At 38.2% G+C, this 21,862-nt stretch overlaps 1 protein-coding gene across 2 annotated transcripts in view; it reads left to right on the top strand.

The window, feature by feature from the left end:
• The window catches only part of LOC116994398 (CD2 associated protein), a 76,449-nt gene that overhangs the window by 44,636 nt on the left and 9,951 nt on the right, over positions 1-21,862 (top strand). For both annotated transcript variants that reach the window (XM_033056074.2, XM_033056073.2), the window contains exons 5-13: positions 630-750; positions 3,090-3,289; positions 6,624-6,732; positions 10,071-10,162; positions 11,729-11,833; positions 14,196-14,232; positions 14,596-14,658; positions 17,895-18,054; positions 19,860-20,002. In XM_033056074.2, coding sequence (XP_032911965.1) covers positions 630-750; positions 3,090-3,289; positions 6,624-6,732; positions 10,071-10,162; positions 11,729-11,833; positions 14,196-14,232; positions 14,596-14,658; positions 17,895-18,054; positions 19,860-20,002 — 1,030 coding nt within the window. The remainder of the gene's footprint in view (positions 1-629; positions 751-3,089; positions 3,290-6,623; positions 6,733-10,070; positions 10,163-11,728; positions 11,834-14,195; positions 14,233-14,595; positions 14,659-17,894; positions 18,055-19,859; positions 20,003-21,862) is intronic.

Below are 21,862 nucleotides of genomic sequence, written 5' to 3'. Positions count from 1 at the left end.
CTGCCCCTGTGGCACATGTAGGGCCAGGCTGGGCTGTTCAGCCTCCTGCTAGGAGTGGACAGCTTTGTTTTCCATTACTCTGATGTCCTTAAGGACTTTTCTCTGTTCTACCCAACAATATCTATGGAAGTTTGATCTTTGAAATGTGGCTTTTGTTTGAAATTGTGTGAAGCTGCCCCGTGGATGTGAGGCCAGTTGGAGCAGGACTGGAAACTGGACAAGACAGAGGAAAAGACAGATGGACAGCAAGAATACATAAAAATTTCCATGGGCACACAAACTCAGTTTCATCTGTACTTCATGAACAGTTTAATACTTACTTGTTGTGTTAAATGTTCAGTGCCTCTTAGTCTGTCCTGACAAAGCTGATGAACATTTTGCTGCTTTTTGGGATTCACTGGCATGGGGCTAATCTCCTGTTCTAGGATCATTGCTGTAGTGATACAAGTAACATTAAATTGTTTTTTTTGCCCCTCTTTTTGGCTAATGCTTCTACATCTTTGGTGGGTTTCTTTAAAAAGAAATTATAATTTGGACTTTCCCCAATGCTGGTTGTAGAGTTTGTATGGAATTGATAGGAATTTCCTTTTACTCCATTGGTAATGTGCAAAATAAATATTTCTATACAGGTAGAAGAAGGATGGTGGAGTGGAATACTGAATGGCAAGGCAGGGATGTTTCCTTCAAACTTTGTGAAAGAATTGGAATCGACAGATGATGGAGAAACACAGGATGCTCTGGATGACTCAGGTAGTGTTCTGTTTGTTGCAAACTCTTAGCAAAGTGATTTTTAATTTCTGGTGTAATTTGGAGTATTATGGTTAAAGTACAACCAAGTTATAAAGAATTCAATCTTCCTAAGAATGGTGTTTCAGTTTCTTTTTAGAAAATGTTGATGCTGAGTGTGAAGATACCTGTCTGCTCCCACGTCACTCATAATAAAGTTGTAGTCAAGGTCTTAATCTTGCAAATGTGTCTTCTACACTTTATCACTAGAAATTTTATCATACTCAAAGTTTATATTTTCTAGAATTGGATAGAAAATTCTTTTGTTTAGTAGCTGTTTGCAGTCTTATTCTCACAGACATGAGCTCTCTAAAACAGAAAATTTAAGTGTTTAACCAAGTCGTTTGAGAATCAAAACAGTGTGAAGAGCCTCAATTTAAGATGAGTCCAGGGAAGGAGACCCTGGTTCTTAGGCCTTAGATTATGTTTTAATCTAACAATAAGATGTTTAAGGCAGAATTTACATGTCACTGTCCTTTTCTGGCCATGACTCTATAGCTGGGGCAGAAGCAGATGCTCTGTGGCTGAACAGTAGCTGAGTGGTGCCAGGCAGGTCTGTGTGTTACAGGCAATTACTCTGTTCCCTCATAAATGCACTTCAGAAACATTTCAGTCTATGAAGATCAGTTTGAAGGGGACTTGTGATATGGTATTACTGAAACAGGAATGGTTTTTGGGAACATCATAGCAGGAGTTAATTGATTTTTAAAAGACAGCAGTGGAATGTTCGAGGAGAACAGTTTGTTTCTTTTTTTTTCCTTGTGGTAACGTGCACCTTCATTTATATGATGACCAGTACTGATTGATTCAAACAAGGCTTGCTCAGACATAGGGAAGAGCCTGGATTGGAATTTTTTTTTTTTAAATTGTGGAAATCACAATAGCCTAAAACAAGAGTTTGACTTGAACAGTCCCAAATAGCTCAGTGACTGTTTCCTTGGAGGTCAGGTTCTCTCAGTTTAGTGAGTTCTGGTGCAGTGAATTTACAAATGAGTTTGTGTTGGTCTTAATTCCTGCATAGTGAAATCAGTGACATTGCACAGTAATTTGAAGTATTTGTATTTTCTGTCAGTACCTAACAAGTTGGTGTGTTCAGCCCCTCATCCTCCAGAGGTTATATTTAATGCTCATTGCTTTCACAGTCAGGATCTGGAGTGTCTTTTGGTTCCCTCCTCAATCTTGGGAAACAGCAACTTCCTCTTTCACTTATCTGTGGTCCTTCAGAGGTGCAGTCTGAATCCCATGAATGGGATGTTTGGCTGTCCTGTGAGGTATCTCAGTGGGATATAACTAAATAAAGAGCATCTGGGTAGACAAAGGGTGAGCAACTGAAGTCAAGAGCAACTTAGCTTTACAGTACTATCAAAATATCTTAAATTTGTGATAGAAGGAAGAGGCTTTAATCTTTATTGCAGTTTACAGGCCTGCTTGGGCTGAAAAGAGCTTGACCTGAAGGCTGAAAGATGTGGAGGCCATTCTGACTTTGGTTTATAAAAACTGTCTGTTTTCACATGACTGTCTCCTGGAATTTTGCATGCAAAAATTACTTGCCTAAGTATACTAATCTATGGGTTTTAACAGGTCTGACCATAATTTAAAAATGTAAAAAATATGTTGCAAAGCTCTTAGCAACAAAATTAAGTTATTCTCTGAAGTAGGTTTCTGGAAGGTGGGGGAATGCTGTCCCTTAAAACTGAAAGATTAAAAGAATTATAGATAGTTGAATTATCCACCAGTGATTAATTTCCAGCAACTGTATTTGGTTTGAATGCTTGGAGCATTTTGAGCAATAGGAAAATGTTGTTTTGGTTCCTTGAGAGGCATCCCTCTGCCACTGAAACACACTCTGTTTTCCTATGGCACTTGAAACATGTTTGGATTCATTATGGACCTTTATTGATTATCACTTTCTGTGGCTGTGGCTGTTCAAATGAGAAGCTTTTAAATGTTGGACTAAAATGCCATTTTCAGAGAGTGCATAAACAGCATTTCATAAAACTAATGGAAAACTCTGACGTTAGCAGGCTGTGGAGCCTGAGTGCTAATTGAAATAGCAAGAATATTAGTGAGTTGTTGACTTAGTTGCCAAAGGCATCAGGGCAAACCTGGCATGATTTAAGTTGGTCTTACATTAAATAAAAAATGAGAACAAATGTGAGGTGTTACAACTACATTAATGTTCCTAGAAAAGTTCTTTATCAGGGGCAGTGCACAAAGCTGTGCTGCTTCCACTTTTTTCCCAGAAGGGCAAATAAATAATTTCAGCTTTTAAAATAGCTTTCCCTTTCTTATTTTATTTTCAGAGCCTGTTTTCAATAGTCCTACCTCACCTGTGACCTCTCCAGGAAATGGGAGTGAACCTGCATTGGGACCAGCACAGCCAAAGAAAATCCGAGGTGTTGGGTTTGGAGATATCTTTAAGGAAGGCTCAGTGAAACTTAAAACAAGATTATCCAGTAATGAATCAGAAGAGAAAAAATCAGAAGATAAAAAGCAAGATAAGGTTTGTAGTGGTACATATTCTTCTTTTGGGGCTTCCTGTAAAAATAATTTAGGAGAATTGGAATGTGACCCATTATCCTCTCACAGGGCTCTTGCCTGTAAAACTAAACAAACCCCTCAAATTTGTTTCACAGTAAGTTGTATTTAACATTGCTTCCAAAAGATCTATTCAAATGTCTTGATATTTAAACCATTAGAGACTGAAAATCAAGCTGAGACATAAATTGTCAATTCAGAGCCCTGTGGTGAAAAGACACCGTGACATGTTGAAAACATTTGCAGTGTGAGGTCTCTTGTAGTTTCATCTTGTAGCAGACTTTTTATATAGTTTAGGAGAAGATTAGCCCTACCTATGCAAGTTAAACTTGTCTTTTAAAACAAGGAATATTTCAGCATTTCTTTGTGTTTTGGCTATTTGGATTTTTTTACCAGGCTTTGGTGGATGTTGAGATTGCCATTCTGGGTGTCAACTGCCATTACCTTCAGTGAGTGCTGCCAAGCTTCTGGCTTCATAACTTACTGGTTGTGTAAGCCTGTAAGCCTGAAAAATGCAGTTCTAGGATTTTGCATTTTCTTTCTCCCATTTTCTTATGAGGGAAAAGGAGCACTTTTATTCTTTGTTGTTTGAATTTTATTTTGATGTGAACTCGAGAGCACTCATACCCCTTGGAAGCACTGCAACAATGCTCAGTCCTTTAACTTGAACTTATTATTCCAAGGTCTTATATATGGATTTTCAGCTTTTGAGAAATTAAAGGCAGCTGAGATAGTGCAGAATTTCAGTTTTGACTCAGGTGATCAAGAAAACTTTTTAAAGCCTTTGTCCATTTCAGTTTTGGTTTGTGGGTTATGACCATTAATGCTGTTTTGGTGAATGATTTGTTTTCCTCTGCCATGGTAATAATTGTAATGGTGTAGGGCAAAAAGTGAGGTGAGTCCTTGGGAGGAGGGAGAGTCAGAGGCTCCCTGGAATGTGTTTTCCCTCAGTAGCAATGCTCAGAGCAATGACATGGTGTGTGTAGTGTTTGTTTCTGGTCTGGTTAGAGCACCAGATGATTTGGAAAAGTTGCAAGTGTGTTGCCTTCTGTTTAAAACTTGGGGAATGTCGCCTCCTAAAGAAGGTGTTGTTTAAAAAAGAAGGTCTGTGGCAGACCTTACTGCAACCTTTCAATATATAAATGGATATATGGATGGAGAGAGACTTTTTACTGAGGCCTGTAATTACAGGGCAAGGGGCAATGGCTTAAACTGAAAGGAGGGAGACTTAGGAAGAAAAGAGGGGAGATGAGGAAGATGTTCTTCTTGGTGAGGGAGATGGGGTGCTGGAACAGGTTGCCCACACAAGTTATGGTTACCACATCTCTGGGATTGTTCAAGGCCAGAGTGGATGGGGCTTTGTGTAGCCTGGTTCTGTGGGATGTGTCTGTGCTTGGTCCTTGAAGGTCCCTTCCAACTCAAACCTTTCTATTTCTGTGAAGTCACATGGATTCTCCTCATTCTTCTCCTTTGTCCCTTGATGTGGCAGTTTGTGATCACTACATCTTCATGTGAATGCTGTTAGAATAGGTTTTCAGCAAACTTACAGTTTGCTTTCTTGTCATGAAGTTGATCATTCTAAAGGATGCTTCCCTACTGTCTGCCTTGCCACTTGGGAATATAAAGTGCTATACAAGCTTGTGCAATTAATATGAAGTCTGCTCAGACTTTTTGAATTGTTCTATTTGACTGTGTATAAGCAATAAAATGTGCTGGTGCTGTGCAGTTTTGGTTGGCCTGTCTGGGAAGGTCTTAAAGGTCATTTCTCATAAAGAGAGGAAATGAAGTGAGAAAATGGTTTTGCAGAACTTAATATCAGAGAAATAAACAATTTAGTTTAGCACTTAATATTTCACTTACACTTGTTGCCAAAGTCATCCCAAAGGTGGACAGACTTACAGAACAGCAGAGATAATTCTCATGGAGCTCTTGTGAAAATAGATGGCATCCTTGGATTTGTGCTTAACTTGCTTTGGGGCTGGCTGATCAAATGCTGGGACAGCACTGTCAGTCTTTTGAGACAGTACAAAAAAAAATAAAAGAGAACTGTGTAGAGGAGAGAGGATTTTTTTCCCTTGGAAAATTCAGACTGTTCAGCACAGGAAGGCTGAGCACTGATGGATCTGAAGTGCCCAGGAGTGTATATGCTGTTGGTGCAGGAGATTATTCCAGCTCTCCCTGCCTGGGCTCAGGCTATTTATACTCTGTCTGCCTAAACTTCCTCTCTTACTCCTAATTGCATCTTATGTTGGAAAGGAGAAATACAGAGAACTATTTCCATGTTGAAGGTGTTTAATCTCAGAGGAGGGTTATTTTAGTGCTTCCTTCATATACCATTCTGGAGAGAGTTAAATTGCATAGGTGCTGCAGGAACATCCCAAATGACCTTGGCTTCCTCTATGGTATGGCACCAAGCACCAGCCTGCAGGCATTGTCTGGTTCTAAGGAGAGTAAATCCCAGTGTCTCTGACAGTAGAAGGTCTGCAAAGTTGAACTGTAGCTGAAAATGAGCAGAATAACTAAAGGCAGTGGGATTTTTCACATCAGTAAGGCTGTTAGGGCTGCTCAGGTAAGTACTGGCTGTAAGATCATATTGTTTTTGTAGCTCTTTGGGTATGAAGAAGTGGATGCAGCTGAGGCTGTTGGAATCTGCCTGGCAGCTCAGTAAATATCCAAGGGGAAATATGAAATATTCAGTAATTTATTTTGGTTAGGTCTTAGCTCTGAAACTTGTGGCAATGCCTCTTTGTTTTTTCATTTGGGAGAAATCTGTGGTGACCCTTAACCTGTTCCATACAAATTGCTGAGAGTGAAGGGAAGCTGGGACAGGTTCTCATGTTCTCTTTCATTTGTCTGAGTAGTTAAAAGCTGCTTGTCTGAGGTGGTGTATGGCTGCTGAACATCCCTGCCTTATTGCAGTGCAAAGTCAGCATGGCCAGAGAGTTACTCTGAGCAGAGCTGTTAAATAACTGCTTCTGTGCTGGAGAGGCAATACTGAGGCTGATGGCAGAGTAACACCTGGAACTGCTGAAGTACAATTGCTGAAGTATATTTGGCCATATCCTGAGATCAGTTTGAGAACTGTACTCTGTCTTTAATCAGTAAACAAACTCTAATTGCAGTGTCTGTAATGAAGTAAATGCAGTTAGCTAAGTGCTTAGTGGGAAGGCTCATTGAATCTCGTGGAGATGGTAATTTTCATCATCTCAGCTAATGAAAAATTCAGTGTGTTCTGTAGCCTAATCAAAAACAAAACTCTAAAGAATTTTTGTTAACAAAGTTATTTTCCCTTCATGCAGCCATTACCTAACCATCCCCCTGGAACAAAGTTAATTCACTTTCCCAGTGTAACAAAAACTGAAAACACACCTGAAGTAATAAAACCAGAAGCTGAAAGTAAACCAAAAGGTAAGGCTGATGGATATTTACAGCTGTTACATGGTAGTCCTTTCTTATGAACTATTTGGTTATCCATTTTTTTTGGTGTTAAAATCTAAAATGTGTGTACTGGAGTTTTGTGTAATGTTCTCTACCTTTGAGGAGTTATGCAAATGCAAAAAAGTCTGAGGGGCTTTTTGATTACATTTCTGTAGAAAAGGAATCAAAAACATTTGTAGGATTGTGTCTCAGAACAAAATAAGGCTGGTAGGAACTTTTATTGCAACAGTCCTTTTGCATTAATTTTCTGTTGACATGTTGAAAGGGATGTACTTTCTGCCTGGTTTGATTCTGATGGGATGCTGGAGACCTATTTCCATGGAACAGTCTCCCAGCACAATTTCAGTCCCCAGGTTACACCAGTTCCTTTGTAGGCTCAAGATTTTCTGTGGAGGTGGCAGCATGCAGCAGAAAGTTGGTGTTTGTTGTGTTGAGGTCTGTTCCCTTGATAATCCTGTTCCATTGTGGTTCTGTTTATACTGCTTTTTTATTTTTCTTTTTTATTATCTTTTAAGAATTTATGACTTCATTTAGCTGTCAAATTGCACAATTTTATCGAGAAAAGATTTTTAAGCCAACCCAAAACATCTTGTGGGAGTGCCAACCCCATATGAAAAATTAACTTTGATTATGTGATGTGTAGACTTCTTATTTTTCCAGTTCCAGAGCAGACGTTTAGTCAACTTCTGTATTGTAATTTTAAGTATATTTTTGTTTTATGTGGAAATATCTTATTTTGGTGTGTTGTTTTCTATGGAATGTGTAATTTGCAGAAATAAGAAAACTGCGACATCTTGTTTTTAAACCATTCCGGTGCTATTGCTCTAAGAACCATCAGGACAATGTGCAACTTTGAGTATTGGTGAAAAACTTGGCATAAAAATTAACTCAACTCTGCCCAGAAAAAATCCCAATATTCTATGCTGGACATCCAAAACATTCAGTATTTAACTCCTTTCATAGTTTCAGGTGCATCTCATGCTAAAAGCGTGGAAGTTGGACTAATCCTGTAGCCATGCTGAGTCTCTTTCCCAGAGAAACAAATATATCAGGAAAGAACTCAAATATGACAGTAATAGAAACTATAGGACAACATCAGTAGGTAATTCCTATAGACATCAGATAAGAACATCTTAAACCTCAGGAAGAAAGCTGGTTTTTCTTCCTTAGTGTTTTATTTAAATATAGACCACAGTGCAGTTCATGTATCTCATCCTCAGTTTTGAGAGACCAGGTTTTAAAATAAACTGTGTTCATCTGTTAGCAGATAAACACAGATCTCTGAAATGTTTAGACTAGGGTGGCTTATTTTGCAGTGAGGTTCTGGTTTTGGAAGCCTGTTTTGGCCTCTGGTGTAAGTATGTAAAAATGTTTTCTTTAAAAAATAAAATCACAATGTGACCCCTCTATCCCCCAATTGTCTTAGCATACAATATCTAGCAGTAGAGCAACAGGGATCATAGTCTTGAGACCTTGGAGAAGACTTATTTTAAATGTTTCAAATTAAACTGGAGTCTTTCTTAAACTTAACTACTGGCAAAATACCAGGCTTACAAAATAAGATTCAAAAGGGGAAGCTGTACAAACTCCTCTCATGTGTCTGGCTTTCCTGGTGGTGCTGATGCTGGGGTTCACAGCCTGGCACGTGGGACCTGGGCAGGGTGCAGGGCTCCCTGTCTCCAGATTCTGGCAGCTGGAGCAGAGGGAACCTTCCCCTTTCTGTCACTGCTTTTTGCCTGCTCTGGGTCTTGGTCTGTGTGAGGAGGGGAGAAGTGCTTGAAGGAGGAGAGGAGATAAAGGATTATACTGACCAACTCCCCAGCAGTAAGGACATGCATGTATTTTCACAGCATCAGGTTGCAGTGAAATGTTACAGTCACTCATGATTACTGATAAAACCTTCAAATTGGATAGATATTTGTAGTGTACCTGTTGAATTTTTTTTTAGAGTCAATACGGATTTTGGGCTTTGGACCTCAATTTAAACATTCATCTCTTTGACATGGTTCTTATGTTTCTGTAATTCTTCATAAACCACAATGTGCCAGGCTGTGGCTGAACATTTTTGATTACTAGATAAGACATCAAAATAATACAAGTTCTTGTATCTAAGATTACTCATGTGGTTACAGATCTATGAACACACATACATATATCTCTAATATTATCTCTTCAACCTTGGCATACTTGGCATTTTAACATAGTGGTTATCACTGATTTTTATTTGTGAATACAATTTGTGCATTTTTAAACTAAAGATGTGTATCTCGATTAAACAAAGTACAACAGCAGCAAAAAGGTTTGACTGCCACTAATTTATTCTCTTACCACTCAGCAGAAGCTGGCATTAAGTATTGCAGATGATTCTGTGGTTCTGTGATTTGATGTGCTACTCTAACTGGAGGGTGAAGCAGCTGCTCTTTGTGCTGTCAGGTTATGGCAGCACCTAAAGAGTCCTCTTTGTTTGCTTTCTCTTTCTTAGTGTGTCAGATACAGAAATCCAACCTTTATCTGCTAAATAATTTTAAATGTGCTGGGATTAAGAAGTCTGTTTATGTATTTTGGCCTTTCTCATGGTTGTTTTTGTACCAGTGTGGGAAAGGAAAACAAATCCTCTTGCTTTTTTAATTGTTACCACAATTTAAATGGATTAGTTTTGAACTGTACCAAATGGAAAGAAAAGAATTATTCTTTCTACTTTTGCAGAAGAGGCTGTGGCAGAGTTGCTGGTTCAGATGAACTCTGGTTTCAGGTGCTTAACCCAAAGAATGACTTTGCTTCAGTTACTTGGTTTCACTGCACAGTTTCTGAAGTCTGCTGCTTACAATTTCTGTAGTTGTACCTGTTAATAAAGGATGTCACTTGAAAACAGCTGCCTGTATTTAGTTAGGATTGCAAATTTGAAATTTAGAATAATTTTGAGAAATTACATAAGCTCAACCATTTTTTGTATAAAGTAGCTCAAAATTGAATATATAAATGCTATGGGCTGTTGCAATTTTAACTGTTGTTAAACTTTTAATGCTTCTTTTCTCCCTCTGAAATCAGAGAGCTTGAATTAATTTGCTGTTGTGAAAAAAATGTTTTGGGGTTTATGCTTCTAACTTCTCAAATACTTATTTCCTTTCCTCAATAAATATATAATCTTATTTTTCCTGTGATTTGAGCATTCATAAATCAGTCTCAGGTGGCTGGTCTAGAGGTAAAGTTATAGTGTGAATTTCTCAGCTCTCAGATAGCATCAGTGAGCTGTTATAATGAATGTTACTACCTGTGATGTCCTGATTAATTGTGCTCCTCTGTTCCAGCCAAGGAATATTGCAGGACAATATTTTCCTATGATGGCTCAAATGATGAGCTCAGCTTTAAAGAAGGAGAGATCATTCAAATAATCACTAAGGTAAGAAAACTTGCTCTGCTCTGACCATGTGTATGGCTTTGGTGAATTTTGTGCAGGGAGGTCATGTGTGAATTGAGGACCAGGAGGGTCTGTTGGTATTCCTGTAGACTGAGTTCCCTCAGTGAGTGTCAGCTCTGTGCTTCTGCACTTGATGGAGATCCAGGTGACTTCAAAGGTGGTTCCAGAGTGGGGAGTTATCTTGGGGTCCTCAGAGGCCAGTGGGATCAGTGTACACTCAGTACCAAATGCCTTTTCAGTGAGGAAATGGGAAAAGCTTTGCAAAAAGCCTCCTGTGGTGGTTTGTAAAAGTTTACACTACACCCCTTTGCCTTCAGAAACTGTTCTTTTCCCTGGTGATTCAGAATAACCACAGAGAAATTAGTGGTACTTTCTGCCTGTAAGAGAATTGTGGTTATTTAGTTGAATGTTCTCATTTGTGTTGAATTCTGAAAGCACTTTTTGATAGATCATTTTGCTACAGAGAGGGTGCTAAACAGGAAATAAACCTACCCATTCCTAATTTCCCTGCACTGTTCTGCAGTCTTTTGTTTATATGCTTGCTATATTAAGGAATAATGACTTTCCTAAAAACGTGGGAAGTTTTATCTTCAACTTTCTCTCACTTGCAGAAGAAAACAACACATTTTTCTTTATTAATATTTTAATTTTATGGAATTAGATTATTGATATTATGAGCATCCTTGATTATAAATACAGTGGAAAAGAGTAACTTTGGAAGACCCTTTTGTAAACACAGCAACCCTTACCCCATCTCCACTCAATCTCTTGCCTCTGTGTCTTTTTAAACCAATTTACCCCAAGCACACACTGGTCCAGAGTGGAGCTGAGAAGAGTTGTCCAGACTGAGTGGCAGCTCTGCCCATGGCAGGGGCTTTGAATTGGATGATCTGTCCCTTCCAGCCCAAGCCATTGTAGGTGTCTGTGATTTTTTGGGATCTGAGGCACAGAGGAAAGCTGTTATTTATGCTGGTAAAGTGTAACATCATACTTCCTGTTATGGACAAAGGTCTTGTTCCAGTAACATCATGTCATGGGTTTTTCAGCCACTGAATGAATTATCCAATATTTTATTTTCTTTTGTTGCAGTATGGTTATTTTTTTCTCACAGTGGGGGTATATTCTTCTGCTTCTTTACCCTAACAGACCAGTGGAGCTGATCCATCACATCAGAATCACTTCTGTTTAGTAGAATTGTGCGTCATGCCAGTAACATTTTCAGTATTTACAGAATAACTTGCTGGTCAAGGAAGCTGAAAAGATCAAATGTTGTGTGTTAGGTCTTAACTGGCTTTGTGTACTTTCCTTCCCTTTGCAGATTGTATCCTTATACCCTTATCTTGTATGATGTAATATAATTTCATTCTGCATTTTGGAAAGTAAACAAAAACTGACCAAACCTGATCTGATCTGTAGATGTTTCTCCTTAAGTTGGCCAATTTCAGACAATCACTTTATGTTGTGTGTAAGAGGGAAAAAGTTGTTGTGTAACTATCTGTTCTGGGGAAGAAGTAAATACTGGTTGAAATGACCTTTTGTTTATTTTAGGACACTGGAGAGCCAGGCTGGTGGAGAGGAGAACTCAATGGTAAAGAAGGAGTCTTCCCTGATAACTTTGCTGTTCAAATACAAGAGTCTGATAAAGACTTCCCTGTAAGTTCTTACACCTATTGTTTAGTGTCACAAAAAACTGTTGATGAAAATGCAGAGAATAAAAGAGGCTACAGCACGTTATAGTGCTTAAAATATTACAATTGTGGCAATTTTAACTTTATCTTGACCTAGTTGTCTAAAAGAAGAAAGATGAAAAAGTTCATCTTTGTGTTTAATTTGTCCATAAATACTAACATGAGGTGTGCTTTTTGAGATAAACTCTAATTAATGAGGATGGTCAGGTCATTTAGAAGAGGGTGCAGTTCTGAGAGTGTGGTATTACATGTGCTGATTACTGAACTAAACTCTTGCTGTTTAGAAGGAGATAAGCTGCTGGTTTTTTTCCATCTCAAGGCCTTAACTAACTGTAATTACAAAATGCTGAATGACCCCTCTAGGTCTGACTGGGATTTTTCTGTGTCAAAACTTGCAGTAGGCTGCAGTATATGTAAGATATTTTTTGGATGGGATTTAGAAATATTTTTTCACCATCCTGGGTACTAACTTGTAGAAATACATGTTTTCATGTGGTGCTCAATGAACTTGTAATTTTGGTGCTCATATTACAGTATTTTTTGTTGAGATTAGTGTAATATTTTGGTTCTGTCACATTTGTGACAAACATTTGCTACATGTTTGTGTAGCAAAGTTGGTTGTGTTAATTCCCCAAATGTACATCAACCCCAGGTGGAATGGATTCAGCTCCAGATCAGGAGTCTTTAATTTATCATTTATCCTGAGTTGCCTCACATACAGAAACCTACCTTCCCCCAGTCAGAATTTTCTTTTCAGGTGGATTCTCAGCTGTGCAAGGGCAATATAAATGCTGTAAAAAACAAGAAGAAAGTGTAGGTAGGGTTGCTGTTTCACAATACAGAGTTGTTTCCTACAGAGGAGGAGGAGAAAAAACCATTCTTCTACCCTAAACAGCATTTCCCTGCTTTGATCCTTTATTCTACTTTGTGTGCAGTGTCTCAGCACAGGGACTCACCTTGCACTGAGCAGCTTTGAGGTGCAAGGCATTGAATGGCTGGTGATCATAATCAGCTATTTGAGCTGACTTCTTAAAAACTCAGCAGCACTGTATAATGGCAAGCTGGTGCTGAACTCTGTGTAATTGTTTTTGGTATGGGCTGCAATGCTGCACAGCTGGATAATGTAGTTACTTCTTTGGGGAAGAAAGAAAATAGAATCTTGTTACTTTGGTTCACTGCTTTTGTGTCCTCTGAAACGAGAGAAAGAAATTGTATATGGGTTCTTCTCCTTGCTTAATTACATTTCACATGTTAGAATAAAATCGTGCTGCATTAAAAAGAGCTTATTCAATAGCTGTAGGGACACAGAAGTGAAATCCATCCATAGCAACTGATGTAAAAATGCCATCACTGTGAGATGTTTTTGGAGGGGCTGTGCTAGACTGAGCCTGTATGGTTTCAGCAGTGCCTGTGGGAAGAACAAGTGGCTTTGTAGGCTTTTGTATCATTTTATCAGGGAATCTTGTCCTTACTACAACCAGAAAGGCCCCTCTTGTCAAGCAATTTAATGAAGCACATTGTGAGGATGAGTGGTTGAGATCTCTCCTGAGAGCTGCCAGTCTCCTTTTGGCAGGAGACAGATTCAACTTCAAGTGTATCAGGAAGTGATGAATGACTGTTTCAAAATAGCAATTTCAATGTGCCAACTGCTGCACTGTGATACTTTGTGGTACTTTGTACATTTTTAATGGATGGTGTAGTTTGTCCAGTCTTCCCCACTTAAATGTAAAGATAAGGGAGCTCAAATCAATGTTTTTCTTGTAACTGCAGTCTTTGAGACAAATGCTGCCAGCATTTTTTTTTTTTTACACTTGTAATCTAGAAGTCAATTAATTGAAGCCATTCCTCTGATACTTAATTTAGAAATCTGTTTTTAGTCAGAGTGAACATTTTTGGTTCAAAAAATTACCTGGTTACTTATTTAAACTGGCATTTAAACTGTCATGTACTAAGATTGAGATTTACATATTGAAATTGAGTGTGATCAGAGCAATTCTTTAGACTAAAAAAGATGAAATTATTGGATTTTAGGGTTTTTTTTCCTCTGTTTATGCACGTTGCTGAAGCACTGATTTCATTTGAACAGACCTGAAATTTGGTCCTGAATTTTTGTAACTGGTTGTCTGGGAGATATCAGAAGAATTGTTCCAGGTCTTTGTGTTTCCTGTCTGAATTGATTGCCTCCTTTATGAAATACTTGCAAATCAGCTGGTAAACAAGCTCCACGTTGCAGTATGCAAAACAAAACACAGATGAGGCTGTCTTGGATACAGAGAATATCTGTTTGCTTGCTTGCTTGACTTTGTTTTTTCTCCTTTATTTTGCAGAGGCCAAAGAAACCTCCACCTCCAGTTAAAAATGCAGGTATGTAGTACATGTATGATGGTCTGAGAAAACACTAAATTTCAGAAGCAGTGCATGACTTCAAAAGAAAATTTAGAAGTAGCTTTTTATTTCTTATTAATGCAACCACAGTCACACTTTGAGGTTACTTTTCATACTTTATATATTTTGCTACTGCTGTATATTTTTAAAATTACAATGGAGCCTGCTTTGGAAGCATTTTAGCAGTGGCTCACCATTTTCTGGGCTTAAGTGAGTGTTTATAAATGGTGTTGCATTCCTTGTAAAAGGGAAGACACAACTTGGCGTGAGTCTTATTTTTAGTTGGTGACCAAGATAGTTAAAGCTCTTTGAGAAATGTCTATGGTTTGCTTTTGCTTTCAGCTGCAAGACCGGAATTGCCAACTGGAGACAAGAAATTCCTTTCTTTGAGGTCTGAAGAAAAAGGTAAGGACGATTTTCTTCATGGTGACTTGGCTACTGTGGCAGTAGGCTTTCTGTTCAGGAGCCATCATACAAACTTCCTTGATACCATCTACTGAAGGTTTGATGTGTGAGATGCTACAGAAATATCTTTGGAGTGGTTAGAGGAACTGCTAAACCCTATTGAAATCTTTATTTCTGTTACTGCATTACATTCTGAAGATTGGTTATTGGACTGCAAGTAACATAGTTACTATAAATTCATGAAGGGGTAGTTCTGTGACAGTGGCTGCAGTTTTTAGCAACAGTAGGTTATTAGAAAGGGGAAGGTTAACTGCTGCAAAATCAGTCTGATCCAAAGTATTTTGAAGGAGCTACACAGAACAGGTACAAGACTTCTTAGATAGATGTTGCAGTCACAATACTCAGATATTTCTTGTCCTGTTAATTCTTGCTGTATTCCATATTTTCAAATTCCACTGAATTTGGAGACATTTATTGCTTTATTCTTAAAATTTAAAGGACACTTTCCAGAGGAAAAGGTACTGTTATCACCCAAACAGATTCTAAAAGGCTTCTTTCCACCTTTGAAAAACTCGCCAAGTGAAAATGTTTGATTATGTTTAAAAGTGAAATGTTTCAACAACCTTTAAACAAGGTTGAGCCTTGCAGAAGAAATCCTGATGTTCCTGCAGCTTAACCAAATTACAAAACCACTCTGTGAATGGTGAACTGTGCCTGACCAGCATTTCTGCCAGTGAGGCTGCTGGGGGGTTTCTTGGCTTCCTTGGGCAGTTTTTATTACCCCCATTCTAACAAGGCACCTTCTCAGGTACTGAATATGAAAAGCACTTGTTAAAGTCACTTCTGTTTGTTCTGTGTGTGAGCAAACAAGTAATTTTTATCTGCTGGAGCAGTATCTTCAGGTGTGAATTGAGATGTATGTATGATTCCAGAAATGTTGATCACCTGGCTCCTTTTAAATTTCTCTAAACTGAAGGAAGTTTAAAATTAAACTGCTTCTATTTGAACTATAGTGTTAATCTTTGCATAGTTGAGCTCACTGTTCATGGAGGAATATAAGAAAAAATAGAGTGACACCATCCAAAAAACATGGGAGTGTGAAAGCTACAAAATTACATAAGGTAGAGAATTCTTTACTGAACTACAAGAAATGCAGGAGGAAAAATATGTTGTGTTCATTTGCAAATCAGGTCATAAAAATTGCTTTTGTTGATAGCACTAGTGTTTCACTGGAAGATATGCCCATTTATCAGTGCAATTGTACTAGTGGAAAAATAGCCCTGTTAATACTAGTAATTAAACCCATTAAGAATGAAATTGTTCTGTAACTAGTTCTCAGAAAAGAAATATTAATTGAGCAGCTCTAATCAGAAGCTATCAAACCATGTCATTTTTATGCCTATTTAGAGACTAATAAATCTGCCTTTAATTGCAATAAAAAATTGATCAAAAATTAAAAGTAGAGTTTCTTTGAGTATTTCTGTATTTATAGTGAAGGACGCTTTGTGGTGTCATGTAGAAATTTTCTTCCAGTGTAAAGGTCTTCAGATTTGTATCTTTTATTTCCATTACTGAACTATTCATTTTTGGCCAACACTCTTTTTCATTGAGAAGCAAAATCCAAAAGAGGCATGTCATTTTATCCAGCAGAAATGCCCAGTTTCTGTGCTCATGGTGAACCTTGGCCTTTGGTATTAACTTATTCCCCTTAGCTATAGACATTTTTTATATTCAGATTTTGAGTGGGAGTATTAGAAGGGAGAGCTGGCAGATGAGAGTTCAGGAGTAGGGTTGGATGACAGCATTGTGTTCTGTCCTGTTTATCAACTCACTAATATTTAAAAGCAAAAGGGGTCATTCTCAGCATATCTTCAATAAAGGCAATGGATCTGCAGTTAGTTCTGGCTGGTGTTGGGTGTTTAAAACTGGCCTTGTTGTGTATGGGGTGGGGAGGCAGTGGCTGCTGCTGCTGTTGTGTTGCTTTGCACAGGGCATGCAGCCCCACCGTGTGGCAAATCCTTCCACTGCTTCAGCATCCTGCCTTGATAGCTCCATGCTGAGAGACTGAGAGATGTCAGCCAGCTTGTTCTGCTCACATCTCCTCCTGGTGTTCATGTGTCCCAAAGTGGGAAGACAATTCTGCCCCTGAGCAATGCTTTTGTCAGAAATATCTCTAGCATCTGTTTGCTTCCCAATATTCCTGTGAAAGAACATTGGCTTCTTCCTGTTTCAGGGCTGGGGGGATGCTCAGTAGCTACAGGACTTGTCCAAAGGAAATCAGTCCATGACCTGGCAGTTCAGGCACTTTGCTGGCATGGAGCTGAAGCAAATACCCAGCCCTGCTCCCAGATCCATAGCATATATAAACATTTTACAGCAGATCAATACCTGGTTAAAAGCAAATTGCAGGAGGAGAGGATGGGGAGAATCAAAGCTGAAGGTCACTCTCTCCATCCCAGTTTACTGATTCACTGCCCTGTAAGGGCAGTAACTGTAAAGAACTGTAACCCCTTGCTGTAACCTAGCAATTGATTTTTAAAATATTCAGTACTTTGTGTGTACTGAACTGTGGCATGGTTTTACAGGGAAAAGTAGAAAGCTTGCTCTGGCTGTCCAACAGGGTAGAGGTAGGACACACGGGTTGAAACCTATTCAACTATTGCTTGTAAAGCAGCTTGAAATTTTCAGTGTCCCATATGTTGTATGTCAGCTTCTCTGGACAGGATTCAGTTAGGTCATGCAGTCATTAGACAAATAAAAATTATTATTATCCATACCTAATTTCTGTCTCTTTGTAGGAAGATACACTTTAGTTAAATAAATTCAGCTATTTAGATAAATCATTTCCCCCCATTCTTCCATAGATAAATTATGCTGCTTGTGTGTGTAAGAAGTCTAGTTACAAAATAAAACCCCCTAACTCTTTAAAAGGAAATCAAATGAATTTGTAGAAAAGACAAAGCAGTACAAAGATTTTTGGGTCTTAGCTGTCATTTACTGTGTAATAATTTATTACTACTGTTTCATGTCAGTAGGAAAGTTTATCTTACTCTAAGATAAATCTTTCTGAGCTCAGGTAAGTAGTTTGTGTGTTTTGATACGGTGTCATTTTAGACACTTGCTTACCTATTTTTCATTTTAATCTTCAAAGAAGGCATTTCTGACAGCAGGTGCTGATTAGTAGTGTAACAATTCTAAACAACATGGGGTTTTTAAAACGTGATTTCCTTTGTCAGATGAAAAAGGAGCTTTGGATCAGAAGCCTTTGAAGCCACAAGCTCCTCAAGTCCCTCCCAAGAAGCCAATTCCTCCAAGCAAGACCAACAGCTTACTGAGAGCAGGGCTCCTGCACCCAAAACGTCCGGACAAACCTGGTTTGCCATCGCCTGCATCCAAGTCAGTATCACTTCAACTGCACTCAGCAAGTATATTCAGCTTGATTTGTTGTTTGATCTTCCTTCATGGATGAGTTGGGAAGAAATGTATACTTTAAGGGTGAAAAAGATGCAAGGATAAGTTTTGCCTTACACCTCCCAGTGTCTTAGTTCTTCAAGTCTCTGTCAATGTGAACTCAGACCTTTCAAATCCTTTGAGACACCACATCCATCTCAGAGTCAGTATTAGAGCATAACTGACCATGGGGCAGATGAAATTTCTCATCTAGGGGCTGCTATAGCTGCAGTAGCAGGGTGGAGTAAAAGAATGTGGGCACAGCCTGTGAGAATTATTACTGTGTTGGAAAAAACCCTGAAAATTGGAGCTGCCTCAGTGTTCAAGCCCTGAGCACTTTGTACGGGGTAAGATAGATGGAAAGGAAGAACTGAGCACAAGTAGCTGTGCTAGAGGTACTCACTGGCTCATGTTTGCTTCTGGGGAAGGAAGTACTACAGAACCACATTCAGATTCTCTATTGAACCTTCTCACTTGAGTTACTGGATAAATAGGGACAAATGCTTCTACATCCGCTTAGTTGGGTTTTTTTCCACATGAATTTGAAACTTTAACGAAGACTAATTTTGCATCCCTACAATCTCCCACATATAAAATTTCCTTTCTGTCTCCATTACAATAGTTGATAAGCCCTTACCCAGAAGTGTAAACCAACAGCTGACTGGTAACTGTTCCTTTGGGGTGTTCAGTTGGCTTGAAAGAACCATGAGAAAGTGAGGTTGTGATACAATTGACCTTGTACAAACAAAGCAACCAGCTGCTACATCAAAGAGCTTGCACCTTAAATAACTTTTTAGTATAGAATTGTGTTATATTCACTTGGTATTTTGGAGACTTTCCCAAGTAAAGATTATTTTTTTTAAACCACAAGTTATATTCTTTTCCAGCTTAGAAAATAATAATTGCTCTAAAGGGATGTGCATGTGCAGTTTAAATAGAGGTCTGTAGTAAGCTCTGGGTTTTTAAAAATTGAAACCTTTAAATCGTAGTGATATTTAAATGTCTGAAAAGTTTAAACATTGTTTTAGGAAGATCAGACTGCTGTCTCTTTTTCTACTGCAGTAAAACTTACAGGCTTTGGGAGGTGAATTAATGAAAGGGGCTCAGTTTATATTTGGCATGTACAGGCCAACCAGGTGATCAGGCCTGGTCAGAATGGGTTTGTGATGGCAAGAATTGTAAAGGGAGATATTGCCTATTCTTCTGTATTTGTTTTGGTGGGGGTTTTAGTACTGTAGATTTTTTTCATTGTTGGTTGTTGTTGGGGTTTTTTTGTCTGTGAAGGATGGAAGGAGTGCATGGTAGAACAAAAGCTACAAGGTAGCTTTTTCCATATCCAGCAAGAAATAACTTGTTATTGTCAGCCTTTTTCTAAGGAAGATTTCTTTAATGTCAGTAAGTCAGTTTCTGAATTGTTTCAGGAGGTATTAGTGTAAATGTTATTCTGCTCACTTGTCATTTGAGGTGTAATATTTTGGACTGAAATGCCAAAGTGTGTCCTATAGTAAAAGTTTTGGATTATTTCCACATGGGTTTTGTGCACATCTGACAACTCTGCAAGAGCTGGAACAGAAGAATTGGTTTTCATAGGAGTAAATTGATCTCCAGAAGTCTTGGTTTTAAAACAAGACCTTAGAAAGTGATAAAATCTACTGTACTTTTTCAGTTTACTTCTAATTCTTGGTATGTCTCCCTTTTAAACTATTTCATCTCTTGACTAGATATGTTTTATTGTTTTCTTCTTACCACAGAACTAATGGAGAAGTTGTTACTCTTCGACCCAAATCTGAAGTTGAGCCAGTAGCAAAACCAAAGTTAGACTCTGAACCATTGCCACTCAGACCAAAATCAGTAGAGGTAGATTCACTTGTGGTAAAGAGCTCTAAAGAATCAGGTAAGAAAAGAAATGTTCTTTTGGGCTTTCTGTTTGGATTGCTGTGTTTTACAGGGCTGGAATAAGCTTTTTGAGTGATTTACTCAAAATGCCACTGAGTGCATTTATGCCCTGTGCGTTTTTAGAAGTGCTGTAGGCAGCTGAAGGTAAGAGTCAGGAGGGAATGAGCAGCTGTCAGCAGAGTATTTGCAGGTAGCTGCTGAGCTCTGAGTTGTGACAGTGGGCAAAAAGGGAGACAGAGATAGTGGATGGTTCTTCTGATTTAAAAGCTTGGGTTTTTTTGCTGCCCCTTTCATCTTGAGGTTTTATGAAGTTTTCTTAATAGCTGGTTCAGTTTGTTCTACTCTTGCAGTTCAGATAACTTTGCTTTTCTGCCTACCTTCAGAATTCTTAGTAATGCCATTACTAATGCCATTTGACCTCCTGTAATTTAATTCAGAGCTATTCTAGATTTTGACTTTATCATATTTTAAATTGGGGCCTTAAGAAAGCATGGAGCATTGTACATTTGAATAGCACACTTAGGGCTTTGCTTAAAGCACCTTGAACCAAACCTGGCATCTCCTTAATTCTAAATATATCCAATAAAACCCTTGATAGTGATTAAAGCACCCACAGTTAATGATCAGAATCTCTGAACTCCTCTATTGGTACCCTTAGCCCTTGACTGACAGTGCAACTGATACCAGACCTCTGTGTGTCACTTAGGCAGAGATCAGCTGCTGTGAGCATATTTTTCTAAACTCTAAATTATTTATATTTTATTAGTAACTACTTCAGAAAAAGCTGTAGGTAATTATACCTGCAGTGTTGATCTTGCATATCTCAAATGCAACTTTTTGTCTTGGAAAATATTTTAGTAAGGATAAATTTTAAAATACCATAAATATATTTATTTTTTAAGGCAAATAGTGATATTCTAGTTGTAGAATAGTCGGTCCAAAGTGTAATAAATTCATCTGGATGATAAAAACAATACATTAAAAGAACTGAAGCAGTTTAGGAATAAAAAGAATACTTCTGACTCTTTTTCAATGAGCGTGTTAAAATGTGCTTAACCTCAGGAAAAAATCCCTATGAAAACAGCTGGAATATCTCTTATTTAATTTTTTTTTCCTTTGCATTCAGATACCATGACATCTTTAATAACCAGGCTGGCAACATGGTGTTCATATATATACTACAACTTAGAATATTCTGTGATAGAAATGGAGTAATTCTACACAGATTGAGGGAAAAAAAGCTATTTTTTTTAAATTTAGGTAACATAAGTTTTTACAGGCTTATGGAGAAATTAAAGATTTTAATACCTAGGTGGGGCAGGGCACAGGGGTGCACATGGGTGGAGTCTGTTCAGTTCTGTTTGGTGCACAGCAAGCAAAGGAGGCTCAGGCAGTTCCTGTGGGGCTCCAGCACTGAGAAGAGTCAAGCAGCTGCAATTGAAGGAAAGTTTCAGAAATCTTGTTTTGTCAAACTGACTTTCCTTAAAACAATCTGCATAAGTCATTCCTACTACTCTTGTGAAAAGGGACTGATCCAAACTCCTGCCAGTACAATGTAATGAGTCTTGTGTTCTAATTCTCTACATGCTGTGCTGCTAAAAACATAATACCCTGTGCAGCAAGGCTATATAAAATTACAAAAAATTATATTGAGTCCTTAGATAATGTTTAAGACTGTTTAACCTTACAGTAATTAGAATAGGTATTAATAAAAGATGAGGGAAAATGGATGGCTGGGGGTGGCAACTGCTTTACCAGTCTTTATTTTTTATTTCTTTTCCCCTTTTCAGATTATGATCCTGAGGTAGATGAATTTTTAGGAAATAACTTTAAAAAAGAAAAGGGTCCTGTTTTTCTG

Source organism: Catharus ustulatus, chromosome 3 (assembly GCF_009819885.2).
Source record: "Catharus ustulatus isolate bCatUst1 chromosome 3, bCatUst1.pri.v2, whole genome shotgun sequence".
Taxonomy (NCBI): Eukaryota; Metazoa; Chordata; class Aves; order Passeriformes; family Turdidae; genus Catharus; species Catharus ustulatus.
The sequence above is the reverse complement of the archived record's forward strand: the minus strand, read 5'-3'. Positions and strand labels throughout refer to the sequence as shown.